The sequence below is a fragment of the Ooceraea biroi genome, chromosome 4 (assembly GCF_003672135.1).
Source record: "Ooceraea biroi isolate clonal line C1 chromosome 4, Obir_v5.4, whole genome shotgun sequence".
Taxonomy (NCBI): domain Eukaryota; kingdom Metazoa; phylum Arthropoda; class Insecta; order Hymenoptera; family Formicidae; genus Ooceraea; species Ooceraea biroi.
This window is the reverse complement of record NC_039509.1, coordinates 5,940,461-5,956,565: the sequence shown is the minus strand read 5'-3', so window position 1 is coordinate 5,956,565 and position 16,105 is coordinate 5,940,461. Positions and strand designations below refer to the sequence as shown.

The 16,105-nt window shown below is 39.2% G+C and overlaps 2 protein-coding genes across 3 annotated transcripts; one reads left to right on the top strand and one right to left on the bottom strand.

Moving 5' to 3' along the window:
* The first annotated feature begins 7,204 nt into the window (after positions 1 to 7,204).
* LOC105282512 (gonadotropin-releasing hormone receptor) lies at positions 7,205 to 15,717 on the top strand. 2 transcript variants are annotated; one of them, XM_011344507.3, is made up of 5 exons: positions 7,205 to 8,491; positions 14,238 to 14,421; positions 14,647 to 14,849; positions 14,953 to 15,069; positions 15,325 to 15,717. In XM_011344507.3, the coding sequence occupies exons 1-5, from the start codon at positions 7,877 to 7,879 to the stop codon at positions 15,328 to 15,330; spliced, it is 1,125 nt and encodes a 374-aa protein (XP_011342809.1). In that variant the 5' UTR covers positions 7,205 to 7,876; the 3' UTR covers positions 15,331 to 15,717. The 2 variants fall into 2 exon arrangements, with proteins under 2 accessions (XP_011342809.1, XP_011342808.1); XM_011344506.3 differs by having other exon boundaries at positions 7,283 to 8,491; positions 14,948 to 15,069.
* On the bottom strand, positions 10,907 to 12,739 carry LOC113561822. Its single transcript, XM_026969103.1, has 2 exons — positions 11,742 to 12,739; positions 10,907 to 11,635 (listed from the first exon to the last, which is right to left on the bottom strand). The coding sequence occupies exons 1-2, from the start codon at positions 11,880 to 11,882 to the stop codon at positions 11,147 to 11,149; spliced, it is 630 nt and encodes a 209-aa protein (XP_026824904.1). The 5' UTR covers positions 11,883 to 12,739; the 3' UTR covers positions 10,907 to 11,146.
* Positions 15,718 to 16,105: the final 388 nt, after the last annotated feature.

Here is a 16,105-nt window from a genome sequence, read left to right as displayed (position 1 = left end):
ACAATATAAAGTTAAAAAAGAATACAAATATAATCCATATAATTGAACCGTCCACTTGATTGATCTATATCGGTCTTATAGCGCGGACATGAGAGAAGAATATCGAAAATGCTCGTTGCATCTCGCGTTCGTCCATCCCGTGGGAAACGCCTCGCCTGCTCTCACGGTGGAATAACTCGATAAATAAAACCGCCCTAAGCAACGTCGGCTTGCGATACGTCTCGAGTGCTTGCGGCCAGTGGGTTCTGATTAATACCACCTGACACCCGACTGGATACGTCTTGCAGATGATGTCACGCTCATTGCGTCTGGAAAGGGTTGTCATGAAACGTCACCCACATCCTATTGGCACGTGTACATGTTATGCAACATATCTCAGTTACATATATGTCCCTAATATGTAATCAATAGTTCATGATTATATTCAGACGTGATTACATCCGGCGTACGTGACACCAAATGTCCAGTTTAAAGTATTATGAATTCTACTTTTGGGCTGCGTAAAATAGAATAATCATTTCTATCGAAATCGTTTTCAGATAAATGTAAAATTTATACGTCGTTACGTTTACTTAAAAGATATGTCACGTAGAATTAATAGTAAAAGAACAGAGAAATGTTATAAAGTTATGAAATGAATCTTAATGAATCGAAATCTTCAATTTTATGTAAAAGACATTTGAAGTTTTATGTAATAATTAAAAATCGCTATTACATTTTGTTTAAAAAGAAAGCGTGATTACATACTAACGTACGTTCAGAAATAAATGCTTGGTCACTGTCGATGACACAGCTATTTTAATATTACTCGATACAACGTATCAATGTCAGAATGTATCTTTCATCGCATTCGAGTCGATATTTTTCATCGTAGAACGATTGATGTACACACGATCCATCAATCATACCGGAGATGTTAGATATGGTTTGTTCACACGTGGAAACATGTTTGCGCGACACACATGAAATGCAACATTTGTTTATGTTCACTTATCGCACATCGTCAACAAGCGATGATACGCATGCAAAATGTATCGCGATGCACCCGAAACGTTCGACTCGATAATTGATTCCATTAATTTACTGAAATCACGGCTTGTGACAAAATTCTGATACCAAGACATTCATGACTATCTTTCCGAAATAAAAATGCACTCGGTATTCAACTTGTAATAATAAATACAAAACTGATTTTTGGAGACACATTTATCTAGATAAACGTTTGTCAATATTTCGATTGTGGTCTCTGCAGTTGCCCGTTTATCAATCGCGTTACACCTTGATTATAACGTGGTGATATCTATAGCAACATTATTAATTCGCTTTCCAATTAAAACGTCACGTCGCGAAGAAAATTTACACGCTCGCAAATCAACGGCAGATGACAAAGAGGGCCGGCCTATATTCGCCGCAATATTTTGCACCCCCGTGCACTCGCGCGCGAACTTGATAAACAGCAACGAAATATATACAGAGTCCAAAGATAGGAAAAGAGAGAACAGGAGTACACAATAGGGGATGGCTGGAGGGTTTCGTAAGGGCTCGAAAATGGAGAGCTGGGATCAAACTCTCCTCAAGCGATTTCGAAACATATGGTAATAAATACGAACCCTCCCATGCGTATACGAGTACTCATAAGAATATAAGACCGCCGACAATATCGGGAGCGGAATGGACACAAGGAATAATATTATAATATAAAGTATATAAACCAATAAAAATAAAAAAAAGAATATTGCAGGGAAGAAACATCTTCCTAACTCTGTTATGAAAATTTCACGCGAATGCCAATTTCAATCACGCTACTAGCAAAAATGCTCGCGAAACATATTGTTACCGCTTTACACGTATGTATCCATTTAGGGCATGGGGAACGGAGAGACGCGCTCTTTTCTCTCCCATAAACGATTGCGCGATTCGCGTTATCTGCTTATTAATTGCTGGCGATATATTTCGTAATTTTGACAGATCAGAAAATATCACCGGCGTTGCGCGATCGTTATTCACCGTACAGTAATACGGTTTTACATTAACGCTGGCCATTCGATCGCGGCTATTCCGCACATGGTCCTGCGGATTTGCCTTATTGTCACGTACCGCTAAATTATGGAGGTGCGAAAATCGATTGCAATAAAAAACCATATTCATATATTGCTAACCTATCGTTGTTAATAATGTTTACGTGTCGTTATATATAAAACAAATGAAAAAAGCAATTCCTCCCTGCAGTAATAATGCGAAATCCGCAAGCAATAATTTCTTATCGCACTTAGTGATAGCTGTTTTGTTATCAAGTTACAACCAGATCTTTATTATTCAATGTCAACTCAATAAAACAATTTTCAAACATCTTGATCTTCTACAAATACACACAAATATTCAAAATATTATATTGGTCGTCGAGCATATTAATTTTTATTTGTTGTCATTTCACTTTGAGCAGATAGATGCGCGTTTCTTCTGTACGTCAAAGAAATAAAATTTATGGCATCGCTTGCGATATTCAGTAAATCGAGAGAGATCAAGGTAAGTGCTCTGTGAAAGGGACCTGTACGGTTCAAAGTAGCACTACATTTAAGCACGCATCCGTCGATTCCTGCATTCTCCATGTATTAACGTCAATGACCCCTTGTGAAACAGCTGTTCTGAAATATGATATTGTCGCATGCGCTCACCCAATTTCCGTTCACGACGTGCATCGCGAACGGAATATCGCGGAATATCCCTCGTCCAGGCGTCCATCGGACGCGAGCTGTCCGATTTACGATTTTCCTCCCCCACGATTGGCCATTCGAAGAATCTACAGGGGAACGCGATCCTCCAAGTTAGATTGAATCGGGGAGTACCAAGAGGTCGGAAAATCGTTTCGGAATCGCGATGGACCCTCGCGGATCGCAAAACTTTCTTCTGGTTCGTCAGTGGTACGCCGGACCCAGGGGCTACTGCGGTCTCGAACATGTGAATCGAGTCAACTCCCGTTTCAAATGCGCCGTAAAATAGAGCAGGGTGAAACGCCGCGCAAAACGAGCTACCGCCTATAAACGAATCGACCCGGTTACATTCTGGAAACGCTATTAAAGATTGAATTCAACTTGCGAGAACGCTCGTGCATTATGATTGTCGAGTACTGCTTCAATTTGCGGAAATTAATAAAATATGCGGATCGCTCAATAAAGCGCGACTTGCGACAGGTTTCGAAAAGCACCGAGTTCTAATCCCTTTCACTATTTATTCGAACGCGAGAATGGTTGCCGCACGATGTCTAAGAGAACAAGCAGAGATTCGAATTTACGCGTCCCGAACTTGTAAATCTTCGCCTGATAAATGGAATAAAATTCCTCGGTCTGTATACTTTAAGTCACGCTGAATGCGACGTAATTTATTCAAGCTAAATTTGCAGCAATTCCAACTGCGATAAAGGAAAGTTAAACCCCGCCGTTTCCCGCGAAGAAATTAGAAAGAAAAGCGGAACTTGCAGCAAAACTTGGGTGGCTTTACGAGGGAAGTTGTCTATCTCTTTCTCCCTCTTTCTTCCTTTCTTCCTTTCTCTAGTACTCGCTTTCCTCTTGCGCAACTAAATAAAAATAAATAATGTCGAAACGATAATTATAATTGATATTTGCATCATAAGCAATTCTCACACACACACACGCATATATATATATATATAAATAATTTTGTCTTTTTTTTGTCTGAAATTTCACTAAAATAACGTTACGAACTTTTGTTACAATCCAATACATACATACATACACACATAATTATTAAAGGAGTATGGAAAATTGTAAAAATTTTGTGGTACAAAACCAATCGTTATGAAACTTGACACAAACTTAGTATGAGGTAAAATATGAAGAAATCTAACTAAAATCGATTGACTAAATGAGTGGATCCTGGTCAAAAAGCAGAAAATGTGTCCAATGAATCGTGTGGCGGCAGTGCCATTTACCACTTATATAATCTAATTTGGCAATAAAATAACATTGTTCGTGAATGGCTCCTCACAAATACTGCAGCTTTGTCGACTACATGAATGAGGAGTGTGTACTTCACAGAATTTCATAAAATGTACGATTAGTTATTGGCCGAGTTTTATCCGTTTTCTTTGTCTCCTATGTTGTTGTCACTGTCCATTTCTGCATCTTCATCTTCATCTTCAGAATCTTCCTCAGCAGTATCCTTTGCTGCCTCTTCTTCTCCTTCGCCATCTTCAACTTGCATCACTTGATCATCGTCGTCGATATCAGGTTCATCATCAACCACGTGCATTCCCTGACTAAAGAATTCTTCAAAATCATCAATATTGAACGAATCATCATCGAGTTCATACATACATACATCACGCAGACAACAGAGTATACATACATGTTCTTAAAATTGTGCATTTTACACAAGTGCTAATTGTTATTTAGTGGGCTATTCACGAACAACGTTATTTTATTGCCAAAATTAGATTATATGAGTAGTAAATGGCACTGCCGCCACACGATTCATTGGACACATTTTCTGCTTTTTCACCAGGATCCACTCATTTAGCCGGTCGATTTTAGTTAGATTTCTTCATATTTTACCTCATACTAAGTTTGTGTCAAGTTTCATAACGATTGGTTTTGTACCGCAAAATTTTTACAATTTTCCATACTCCTTTCTTCACATCATTTCTTCATTTAAGATACTCAACCGCAGCAGAAGAAGCTGCATTAAATAGCACAGGAAGTTCCACAAGTTCCAGTGGAAAGATTCATTCGCAATTTGTTTTCTGTTTTCAGTGCGAAACAACTTCCGCAACGACCACTAATAAGTTAAATATTTTAATTGAAATTATTTATACAAGTTATTGAAGCTACCGTGCCACTCAGAAGGAATCCTCTCTTTTACAAGAATGCTATACAAATAAAGTATATTGCACCACGTTCCCTTACATCACGATGCTAATGCTTAAATAAATTAAATAACGAAATATAAATGATAGAAATTAAGTCACCATTAATTAACAATAGATAGATCAAATTAATTAATCAATAATGGAAAAATGATACAAATTATTTCTACTCGTATCGTTTCTTTTCGGTATTTCTCGAGAACAAGATATAGTCCCATAATGTCAAATTATCGAGATCGTCAGACAGTTCTTCAACACTTGATGATGGAAATATATATGCGTATCCCGATTGTACGCGCATATATCGTGCCTCCACATAAGAAAAGCGGGGACGCGTCTCAGGAGACACATTTACAAACTGAATAACATTTTACACGGAGCCGAACAGTGAACGTCGAAGCGCGATACTTTATCGGAAAATCCGTTACGTAAAATAAAAGCACTCTGAGGCTTGCGACGCGTAGCCGTCGTCCGCTATAGATCGAAACACGAGGCGGGCGACACGACGTAAGCGTTACCCGACTAAAGTAACGCTCCCGTGTACATAGCACGTCGATCCGGTAACATTAATATCCAGAAGAGATACGGCAAAAGAGAGAATACAAGGAGAAGATACAAGCAGGGACTCATTTAGATCCACTAAAACGTCCTAACAGCATTCAAATCGAAAATCCCCAATTCATGATGCGTATCCGTTACATCTCATAAAATGTAATAAACGCTCCATCTCTTTTTATAGTACCACTATGATTATCTGTTGGCAACATCTGCTAATCCAAGTCAGCGCACTCGACTTTGTACATCTCTTTTGTAGCGTTGTAATAGATTCTGTAATTTCTTCGCCACGAGATAACACTGCCAAAAAGTTGCAATGAGGAGGATCGTTGTCACATTACGCGTTTCGCGATTTAAAAGCTGGCAAGCGCGTGAATGAGAGCTGCGAAGAAACACGGACGACACTCGTAGGATAGGGAAGCTTTTCGGAAATCCTGATTTATCTCACCTTCTCGATCACTATCGGTACTCCCTTGAGAAAGACGCAGAGGCTGCATAATGACATCGACGAATAATAACATCGCAACGGGATTCGGTTCACGTCCCCAAAGTTTTATGTATCGCGGTAAAGCCGATCGAAAGGGAGAGGAAAGGCTTTGAGATGGATCGAAAACTCGGGTCACGACTTTTCGACCTGTTTACGCGTCTTTCAAGTAGAAATGTCTCGGAGAACGATTATTATTGCGCCTCGAAATATTAAATCCGCGCAAGACTCGTAGTCAACATTCGCAGTCCGTTTATTACTTATAACTTACATCATACTTGTATCTCCCTATTCAGAAGTTATTGCGATATTAAAATGTACAACAGTTACACAGGGTGAAACGGAGAAATGATCCAGAAAATAATGAGATATCTTTGGAGCAGATTAGAGTGGAGCGTAAGAAATGATAAGAGAATATTTTAGTGATGTAATCTTTAAATAATGAAATATGGCACGTGCGATATCTTCCACTGATACTAATCATAAAACAAAATAAATTTTCTTTGTACTATTTTATTCTAAAATTCTTTAAGTTTGTCTATATCTACTCTATAATTTTAAAAAATATATAAATCCATTAATACTTCAATAGAGAAAAAGAGAGGAAGAATTTAAAAAAGAGAGAAATAAAGACAGAATTCTTAATTAAATTCTAATTTTAAGCAGTTATACTAAAGGTAGAATATACTAACTTCGAATTCGATCAGTTGGGCGTTCTTTTATCTTGGCAATAATGTTAAAATCAAGAAGAACTTCATGAAGAATTGAAGAACGTTCTTAAAGATTCACAAAAACCAATCACAGTACAAAAGCTTGTAAGATATCTCAAAGAAATATCTTAAAGAGATACAAGTAAGATATCTCAAAAGAGTCGCACAGATCGTATCAAAGTGTACTTATGATTGAAAGAACATTGTTAGAAAATATAAAACTGGATAAAAATACAATTCTTCAGATTTTAGTCAATAATACGGATATCCAAAAGTGAATAAAGATATTTCAGAAGAGATTTCAAAAAGTATATTTTTAGTTTTTTTTTTAATCTTGTTGGAAAAGCATTTGTAAAAAAGTGAATAAAAATATTGGTAATAATATTATAAGAATATCAAGGTATTAATAAGGAATAAAGATAAAGATGTAACAATATAATAGGAATGCAAGAACAAGAATCTTTTTCAAATTACCTTTTACCGCTTCATTAACATTTCATATGTAAATCCCGTTTGTACATTACAGATAAAAAAACAGACTGAGATTCATGCATACATCTAACGTATAATCTGCGTGCTCTCATTAAGTTGCGGTTACCGTTTACAATGGTGTCGTCGATAAAGTTAATCAATTCGCGGACGTGGCAGAACGCACGATGAAACGCGCGGCGATTAGTCGTGGCGAAAAGATCAAGGCGACGAGGAGGAAGACGACGCGACACAAGCGAGACCGTGTTAAACTGATTTTCCATCGATCAGTCGGGTTTACGCAATCCAGATGAGTTGTCGTTGCGTTTGCGTGTGTATAAAATCACCTGCAGTTCCTCGCGTATATCAGAACGAAACTGTCGCGAAGATCTCGGTTGCTGATTTAGCCGTTTCTGTATAACCGTGAATCATCTTGTCTCGAGTAGATCCAGTTTGCATTAAAATGTTCGTGCGCGATGCCTTTCCAACGCGATATCGCGAAAGAGTGCATTCATACGGGTCATTCGTCGCCTAAAACGTACACGAAGCAAAACCGATCGCCCGCGAGACCGAGAATCGGCGGAACGGGTTTAACGGAGGTCTTCTGAGATCATCCTTCCCACTTTGGATGTCCCCCACGGAACATACATTTCACCCGTTAAGGCGATCGTGCGACGAGGATCGCGCAGGAGAACGGAGGCACGCGATCGGCCGTCGACATCGCATCTCCGATGAAACGAAAGCATCGTCCAGGGAAAGGAGGTGCGGCCAACGCCGATGCCGAGAACGACGAAACCGACGATGATCGCCAGCAGCATCAGCTCGCTGATGCCGAACGCTACCGTCGTTCTCCCGGTTCCCTGCGACAACCTCACCGATTTTCTTATCCAGAGCCACGACGTTCTCGTGGACCGATCGGTCGCGTACCTGCCATCCAAGAACATTACATGCCTCGAACACGCGCCCAAGCTTACCAAGGCGGTGTACCTGAAGGTCATTATTCTCGGTGTCATGTCGGTTTTGAGCCTGGTCTGTAATTCAGCGACGATATACTCGATTACGAAGAATCGCCGGAAGCAGCGGGGATGTTCGGCAATCTACACGCTGATCCTTCACCTGTCGATAGCCGATCTGTTGGTCACCGTCTTCTGCATGGCCGGCGACGCGATCTGGAGTTATAACGTCGCGTGGCTGTGGGGCAACGCCGCGTGCAAGATCTTCAAGTTCCTGCAGATGTTCAGCCTGTACTTGAGTACCTTCGTGCTTGTGTTGATTGGCGTCGATCGATTCGTGGCGGTGCGGTATCCCATGAAGGGTCTCAACGCGTCGCAAAAGTGTTCGCGATTCCTTCTACTAGCCTGGGTGCTGTCCTTCATCCTCGCAACTCCACAGGTAAGACGTATCGCCTTGCATATTCTATTTTTATCCCGTTTTTTATTTTCTTGAAACAGTATGAGAAAACATGGATAGATGAAAATCTTAGATCGGGAGGTTTCTCCAAAAATATTGATTATTTCGATATGACATACGCTGTTAGAAGCACTGGTAAATATCGCGCACTCTATCGCGCGTGATGTATATCCGCTGTTTCAAGACGTCTATAAGTGTGTGAATTTTTCACGCATGAATGAGTAATACACGCGCACCTTCAGACGCAAGTGCATGATGTTTAAAAATCATCCATCAAATATGTGTAACGCATTAATATTCACACATTTTAAATGTGTGACGTGTTAATATTCACACACTTATAGATATCTTAAAACTTATAGATATCTTAAAACGGCGGACATAAAGTGTGTGATATTCACACAGTGACTTCTAATAAATGATGTACAATGGTAATGTATAATGTGTAATGGTATAATGATAACATTAAGTATTATTGCGGAAATTTTTAAAATTAATAATATACTTACTTCTGTTTTATTAATTTCTGCATGGATCTAGTGATAATTGTCATATCAATGACACGTTTCTAGATCGTGAATATTTTGCATAAGAGATTCGCACTTTTACCCTTGGTTCATGAAATTATACTAAGCGTGCGTTATACATATTCAAATTGCATTTCATTATATTCGATTACATAAAATAAAGAAACGGTTTATACTTTAATGCAACAATTATTACATCATTAACACAGTATTTTAAAACACGTGATAAAATTATGCTTTCTCAGAAACATATCATCAATCACAATCATTAAGATGTTACATGCACTGATTTTCTCGGATATTGATTTTTTACCGGACCGTAATTTACGGCAAAAATTATATGCCGTCTTAGGCGAGCGCGAATTTGCCTTGAATATTCAGTATTGAATGTAAATATCGACCAAGACAATTGATCGATTCAAATCCGGCAAAAGTTCCCATCATTAAATACTGGTTTTGCAACATAGTATACTTTTGTGGTAGAATTTCTTGAAAAAAAAACTTTCTCGATGACTGCATTATTTCTATAATGCATTATTTCTATAATGCGATCTTTACTGGCAGAAGATAAAGAGTTACATAGAACTAATGGCAATTTAATCTGGACTGTGATCGTAAGAATGTTAAAGACTCCACAACCGGATAATTGGCAAATATCAAAGATCAAACAAACTTGACGCAGCAAACAAGTTTTTGCTTTGGGTTGCGACTTGATTGAAGAACATAATGTCAGAATGCTCGTCGCTCACAATTTTTTAGAAAGAAAAATTAGACTGATACACACTGCAGTGCATTCAAAACAGTTTTTGTTCGTACAATTAGCGATAGAACATAAACCGTCTGCGGCGCGATCAAAATGCGCAAGAATCTCCTTTACGCATTTTCTGCGTATTTTCTCTGTCGATTAAAAAGAATCATTGGTTATCATAAATTTGCAAGTACGCATTTGTGTCATTCGTCACAACGTTCGTGACAGATCGAGAACATTTCTGTGATTATATTGCATAAAAATTATTTGCACGCGAACGAACGGTAATATATCTCACATTTCCTGTATTAATTTTAATTGCTATGTAATTGTATCTCATATCAGTCACTAGTAGGGAATCTATCAAAATATGCCGATTTCATTTATTTAATAATAATTACAGTGTTATACAATATATATCAATATTATATGATATTATGATCAATTGTTATAATAAATGTAACTTTTATTTAGTCAAAAATTGGGTAACTAAAAAAGCATTTTATTTCTTTGAAAAACTGGACTACAACTTCGTTGGAAATATATGCACACAAGTTGCACATAGAATATATAAGAGTAATAAGTAGTCAAAAATAACAACAAATAGGGCAAGTAGCATAAATAAATCCCTTAAAACTTGATGAAACGAAAGTTTCGTTTTTTTTATAAAATCGTGACCAAGTTTATATTGCTTTTGACAATATTGCGTTTAACACAATTTTCGAGAAAAAGCACGAAATACTACTCTCAATAAATAAATAAGCAATGTTATTTATAATATAGTAGTTGTCCTAGACACTCGTTGCAACATAGAAAGATAGGAGAATACAGCAGGCAAAGCATACACAGAGCTGTATGTTCCGTCTCACATGCATTGCATGCGTCGTTAGCATGCAAAACACAAGTCTTGTATATTCATATGAAATCCTTCAAGATCTCTACAGAGTGTTCCGGGAGGTTAATACTTGGTGGAACATAATGCTATCAGTCTTCACGAAAAAAAACATGAAAAATATTTTTCTACGGATATTATAGTGATTAATATTGAACTCGCGAATGTGATGGTTTAAATAAAACAGTACGTAGAAGTATTAAAGTACAAGGTAACAAAAGATCTAAAAGTAACAGTTTTTTAAATTTATTTCACGTTTTAATGTAGGATTTGGAACCGTCATACATAAATACCATGTTTTCAGATTTTGTACAAGTATTTAAGAAGACGCGCTGATAATTACACAAATAACATTTGTAAATTTCTTCTCATTATAAGAATGCTCAAGACACAGAGGCAGAGGGAGACTTGCAGAAAGCAATGCAGATAAAAGAAACAAAATCTATCTTACAAAACAAATTGTTACAGAATTAATGTGATTCCGATATATCGCTAACTCGTTCTACAAAAGATCTACTCGAGCCATTTTTTTCGACAATTTCTTTAACGACGTTCGTCATGATCCGGTCCGATCCCGTTGAGTCGTCGCTATCCAAATCGTATTTGGTGTTAGGTTTCTCATCGACAGTCTCGACATCATCGGCACCGAGACTTCTACACCTGCATTGACCCCTTCTTCTGCTGCAGGAAGATCTTGACCCGCATCCTCGTAATCTTCGTCCTGCGCTTTTCCTCCTGCATCTGCAGACAATTTTTCGATCGCGTCTAACGCTCCTGCCACGTCGCGTCCTGCAGCCTCCGCATCGTTGAACCTTCCGCTGACAATATGCGTCCAGCAGACCAATCTCTTGAACGGCCACTTCCGTCCGTGCAATCTCGCTGTCGGTCGGCAGACTGTAACTGTCGCCGGTTTTCTTCAGGATACCATAAGCGACTCCGCGCTTCAAAACGCTCTGCATCTACGTGAGAGCGCAAATCCAAGTGTTTTTTGAACACGAACGTGTACGTAAGCCCCATCCACGCGAGGATCATGTTTAAGGATTGGCAAATATGTATAATGTAAACCTGACGACGCGCCGCAGCAGACGGAACATCGTAAACATACGAGATGTAGCGAAGTATCTCCCGCGACGTGGATCCTTTGAGCTCGCGAAGATTCTTGATCGCTGAGATTACCAAATCGAGATTTTTGGTTGACGGACGCATCGTGACGAGATCCTGATACAGATCAATGAAATCGACGAAATCTTTTAAGAATTATTCGCGCCGAAACTGTTCTTTGCCTTAAAACATGTGCAGAAAATTTGTTACTAAAAATTGTTCAATGACAATGACTCGATTCGGAGTCTCAATTGTCCACGACTCCACGTTGGAAAATAATTTGCGATAATTGTAAAGATATTTCCACAGAAATAAGTCATCATAAGCGTAACGGATTTATTTGTAACGTAAACCGCATCTCGATTAACGATCATTAGATAATTTATCGTATATCACGCTGTGAGCTTTCAACAAGAAATAATCGTATTAATAATTCAACAATAATTCTCTTTTTTGCTTTATCAGCTTGATTACTTTCAAGTACGTGGAGAGATATTAAAGAAATAGACAAGATATGTAACAAAGTATCTGTCGTATATTAGCACGTATTAGCACACGCATAAAAACAGGGTGACGGATTACACGTAGACGCTGACACGTGCGAGATAAACTACTACGTCTATCGGGAGCGCTATCTTTTACGCGATGAGATCGATTGTATGCAGATAAGCTCGAGACTCGATTTAAGAAAGTGTCAGGTGCATCGGGGCGGATGCAGACTTTCAGGTCAGTTTGTGTTCTCGTCGAGGTCACCCGTTAGGACCGCGGAGGATGGAGATCACCGCGAGCCATCACCGAGTCAGAGAATAATGTCGTTGTCGCATTATTCTCTGTACAGTAGAAAAAGATCCACGGTCTGGCGGAGATGAATGGTAAACATGTATCTTGACAGGCCGCGAGACACGAGGAATGGCCCGCTTAAGGGGGGAGCCTGCGTTAGAACGTTGAAAATAAGGTGTAATTTTACGAATTTTTTTTGAGAAACTATACAGCGGATCATTATAAAACTTTGATGCATTTATTAGTACATGTTTAAAGATAAAAAAATTATTTTTTGATTTGAATATATCGCCTGTAGAGGTCGTCCTGGAGGCATCTTAGTGCAGCCGGCATTGTAAATTGGTGAGCATTCTCCTGCCTCCAAATTTCATCCAAACTGAAAAATTGAAATATTTTCTCGTTATTTATGAATTCCCATCGTCGATGAACCTTTAATATTCATAAAAACATTAAGTTAAACAATTACTTTTGCATGAAAAAGTTCAACAACTTTGCCTAAAAATCGTACTTTTGTGTTCTAAGCTCCACCATTTTGACACTTTTCAACTTTTTTCTTCTCTCTTTGGTTCATCGACGATGGGAATTCATAAATAACGAGAACACATTTCAATTTTTCAGTTTAGACGAAATTTGGAGGCAGGAGAATGCTGACCAATTTGCAATGCCGGCGACGCGGCTGCACTAAGATTTCTCCAGGACGACCTCTACAAACGATATATTCAAATCAAAAAATAATTTTGTTTATCTTTAAACATGTACTAATAAATGCATCAAAGTTTTATAATGATCCGCTGTATAGTTTCTCCAAAAACAATTCGTAAAATATACCTTATTTTCAGCGTTCTAAAGCAGGCTCCCCCCTTAATCAATGCGCCTCTTGTTCCGTGGGATTCTTTTCACGCGGTTTCGCCGTGATATTTCGATCTTACCGAGGAAACACGAAGAATTTGTAACTCAGCCTATCCGCCGAACGTGGTCACATCATCGCTTGAAGGATCGAATCGAAGAACAGACAGACGCGGCGTTCACAAATGAACGTCGAAAGTGATATTGGCTTTGCACCTTTTGCATTTGACGCGCGAATGTATGAGCGCATGTAGGATGTTACCGTGAAAATGTTATGCAATGTTTTCTTATAAACCTAATTTTCCAGGAATCGAACGCGTTTGTTGACGCGTGTCAACGTGTAAGAGATAGAGCAGCGCGTGTTTTTTTTCGATCCTTATGCAAGAAGCGGTTTATCAGAAGCGATGTTCCTGATTTAAAATTATAAAAAAGAAGTATCTTATTATAATTGTAGAAGTTTTAACTAATTTAGTCTCTTATTAAAGTCTCTTATTATCATTTCCGCATAAACATCCATGGCTACGGCGCAATAGTTGCAAATCCAGCTCATGTTTATTTCAACGCCCGATTACGATCGAAAATATCCGTCGAGTTGTGAATATTTCTGATATACATCGCCTAAATTATTTATCGAAATTTATTCTTGAACGACGTACGTCTTAGGATTATATACGTGTAACATCATGCCAGCATGATTTTTCTGCGGGTTTTTTAATCCAAAATCTCGCAGAGTTTATTAGCGCATTATATCACGCGGTTTATATATCATCCACGTGCGCTGCGCATCCGCTGATACCGATATTTGCATCTTCATACACTGGTTTGTGTTAACAGGTCGCGATATTTCACGTTGCACAAGGACCATTCATCGAGGTATTTACACAATGCGTGACCCACGGCTTTTACACCGAGGCTTGGCAGGAACAGCTTTACGCCAGTTTCAGCCTATTTTTCATGTTTATCCTGCCATTAGTGATTTTAATCACTACGTATGTTTCTACGGTAATCACCATCTCCCGTAAGTATTCCCACGTCATGTTACACCGTACGCGACGAAATTCTTTCACGCGCATCTTTCTTCCTTTTGCGACATACGATATACGTGTGAAGCGTCCTCCAGAATCCTTAATCTTAATTTTAACAATGGTATTTCCTACTGTCTGTCCCCTTTCGAGTTACCGAGCGAATTGCGTGAACGCGCGAGAGCGCCTCTTTACGAACTATACGTCTAGCATTGTTCCAGGAAGTCAGACAATGTTTCGAACGGAGCCGGCGAGGAATACCACGTACGCCAGGAACGGCGACATCAATAGAAGAAGACTGATGCACCGGGCGAAAACCAAATCGTTACGTATCAGCGTCGTGATCGTGATGGCGTTCCTGATCTGGTGGACGCCGTACTACACGATGATGATAATCTTGCTGTTTCTCAATCCCGATGAGCACGTCAGTATATCTATAGAGCGAGGGAGATTGAATTCGGATTTTCTCTCGGATTTTCTGCGAGTCAATGACGTACGTTAACAAACGCGCGATGCTTCCAGCTCAGCGAGGAGTTACAGAGCGGAATATTTTTCTTCGGCATGAGCAACAGCTTGGTAAATCCCCTGATATATGGTGCGTTTCATCTTTGGCCGCAGAAACAACGGCAAGGTTCTTATCAAAGGTGAATAAAATTTACGGGGTCCCGGTCGTGTCGATTCGACGCCGCGTCGCGTCGTATCGGTATCTCGCAAATTCCCTTTCGCGTTTTGCTCGCCCCCGCGTTGTGCCCGCACACATTATCCGCGAGAGTTATGGCGAGTGTACGTGTGTCGGTCGCAAGTAACACTGCAGAACCGCGCGACCGAGTTTTTTCGAGTATTTACTCGGTTGAATTTCGCAGGATCTATCTAATTGTCGATGTTACCGCGAGTTGCAGGTCTGATTTTGTGATGCATCAGCGTGCCTCCAAGCAACGCGAGACGCAAACGCCACTCTTCTCTCATTAAGACGGCGGCTGTAAAATGACCGGGCAGCAACATCGAGTAATATTTCGTCGGATTGGGTTACAACTTGCGCATAAAAACAGCGTGCGCTCTGCAACGAGGAATAATAGCGTGGGCTAAATAAAACGACGGAGAAAGCAGGGAAGCGTTACTCCGCCGTTCTTTTATATCGCGTGTCGTTTAGTTAAGGATTCTTACGGAGAAAAGTCACCCGCCGCGCGGAACAAGAAATGTTGAACACGAAGAACAATTAAATTTACTTATTTCAATACGTCACGTTAAAGATACACGTTAGATCTAATAATAAATTTTATTTACTTGGTAAATGTTTACTTTGACCCTCTCACCTTCAATTTCGATGAAAATATACTCATTCGATGCGTTTTCGCGTAAAAACAAAGGTTTCGCAAGAGAAAGTGTCGCTCTGTCCCACGAAACGAGATATTACTCGTTAAAGTTGGGCACCGCGTAGGTAAGGAAATCTGTCATATCGACGAGATACTAGGATGTGAGCATGCGCCGTGCATGCATCGTGATAGAAAGACAGCGCAAAATATGAAATTGGGTATTGAATATGGGTACTTTTGGTCACCTCAAAGTTTTTTGTTTTTTTTTTTATGTGTTTTCGCCCGTCACCTAGTACTCTTCCACATAAAAAAAAATAACAAAACTTTTAGGTGACCAAAAGTACTGCGTGAAGTTACAATATAGAAC

What these genes read in the sequence shown, in the direction of transcription:
- LOC113561822 (XM_026969103.1), bottom strand. Translation starts at nt 11,882, where the DNA reads ATGCGTCCGTCAACCAAAAATCTCGATTTGGTAATCTCAGCGATCAAG. An exon ending in CTGCTGCGGCGCGTCGTCAG is followed by an intron (nt 11,636 to 11,741) that starts GTTTACATTATA and finishes GCTCTCACGTAG; the next exon opens with ATGCAGAGCGTTTTGAAGCG.
- LOC105282512 (XM_011344506.3), top strand. Translation starts at nt 7,877, where the DNA reads ATGCCGAGAACGACGAAACCGACGATGATCGCCAGCAGCATCAGCTCG. An exon ending in TACGGTAATCACCATCTCCC is followed by an intron (nt 14,422 to 14,646) that starts GTAAGTATTCCC and finishes GCATTGTTCCAG; the next exon opens with GAAGTCAGACAATGTTTCGA. An exon ending in CGGCAAGGTTCTTATCAAAG is followed by an intron (nt 15,070 to 15,324) that starts GTGAATAAAATT and finishes CGCGAGTTGCAG; the next exon opens with GTCTGATTTTGTGATGCATC.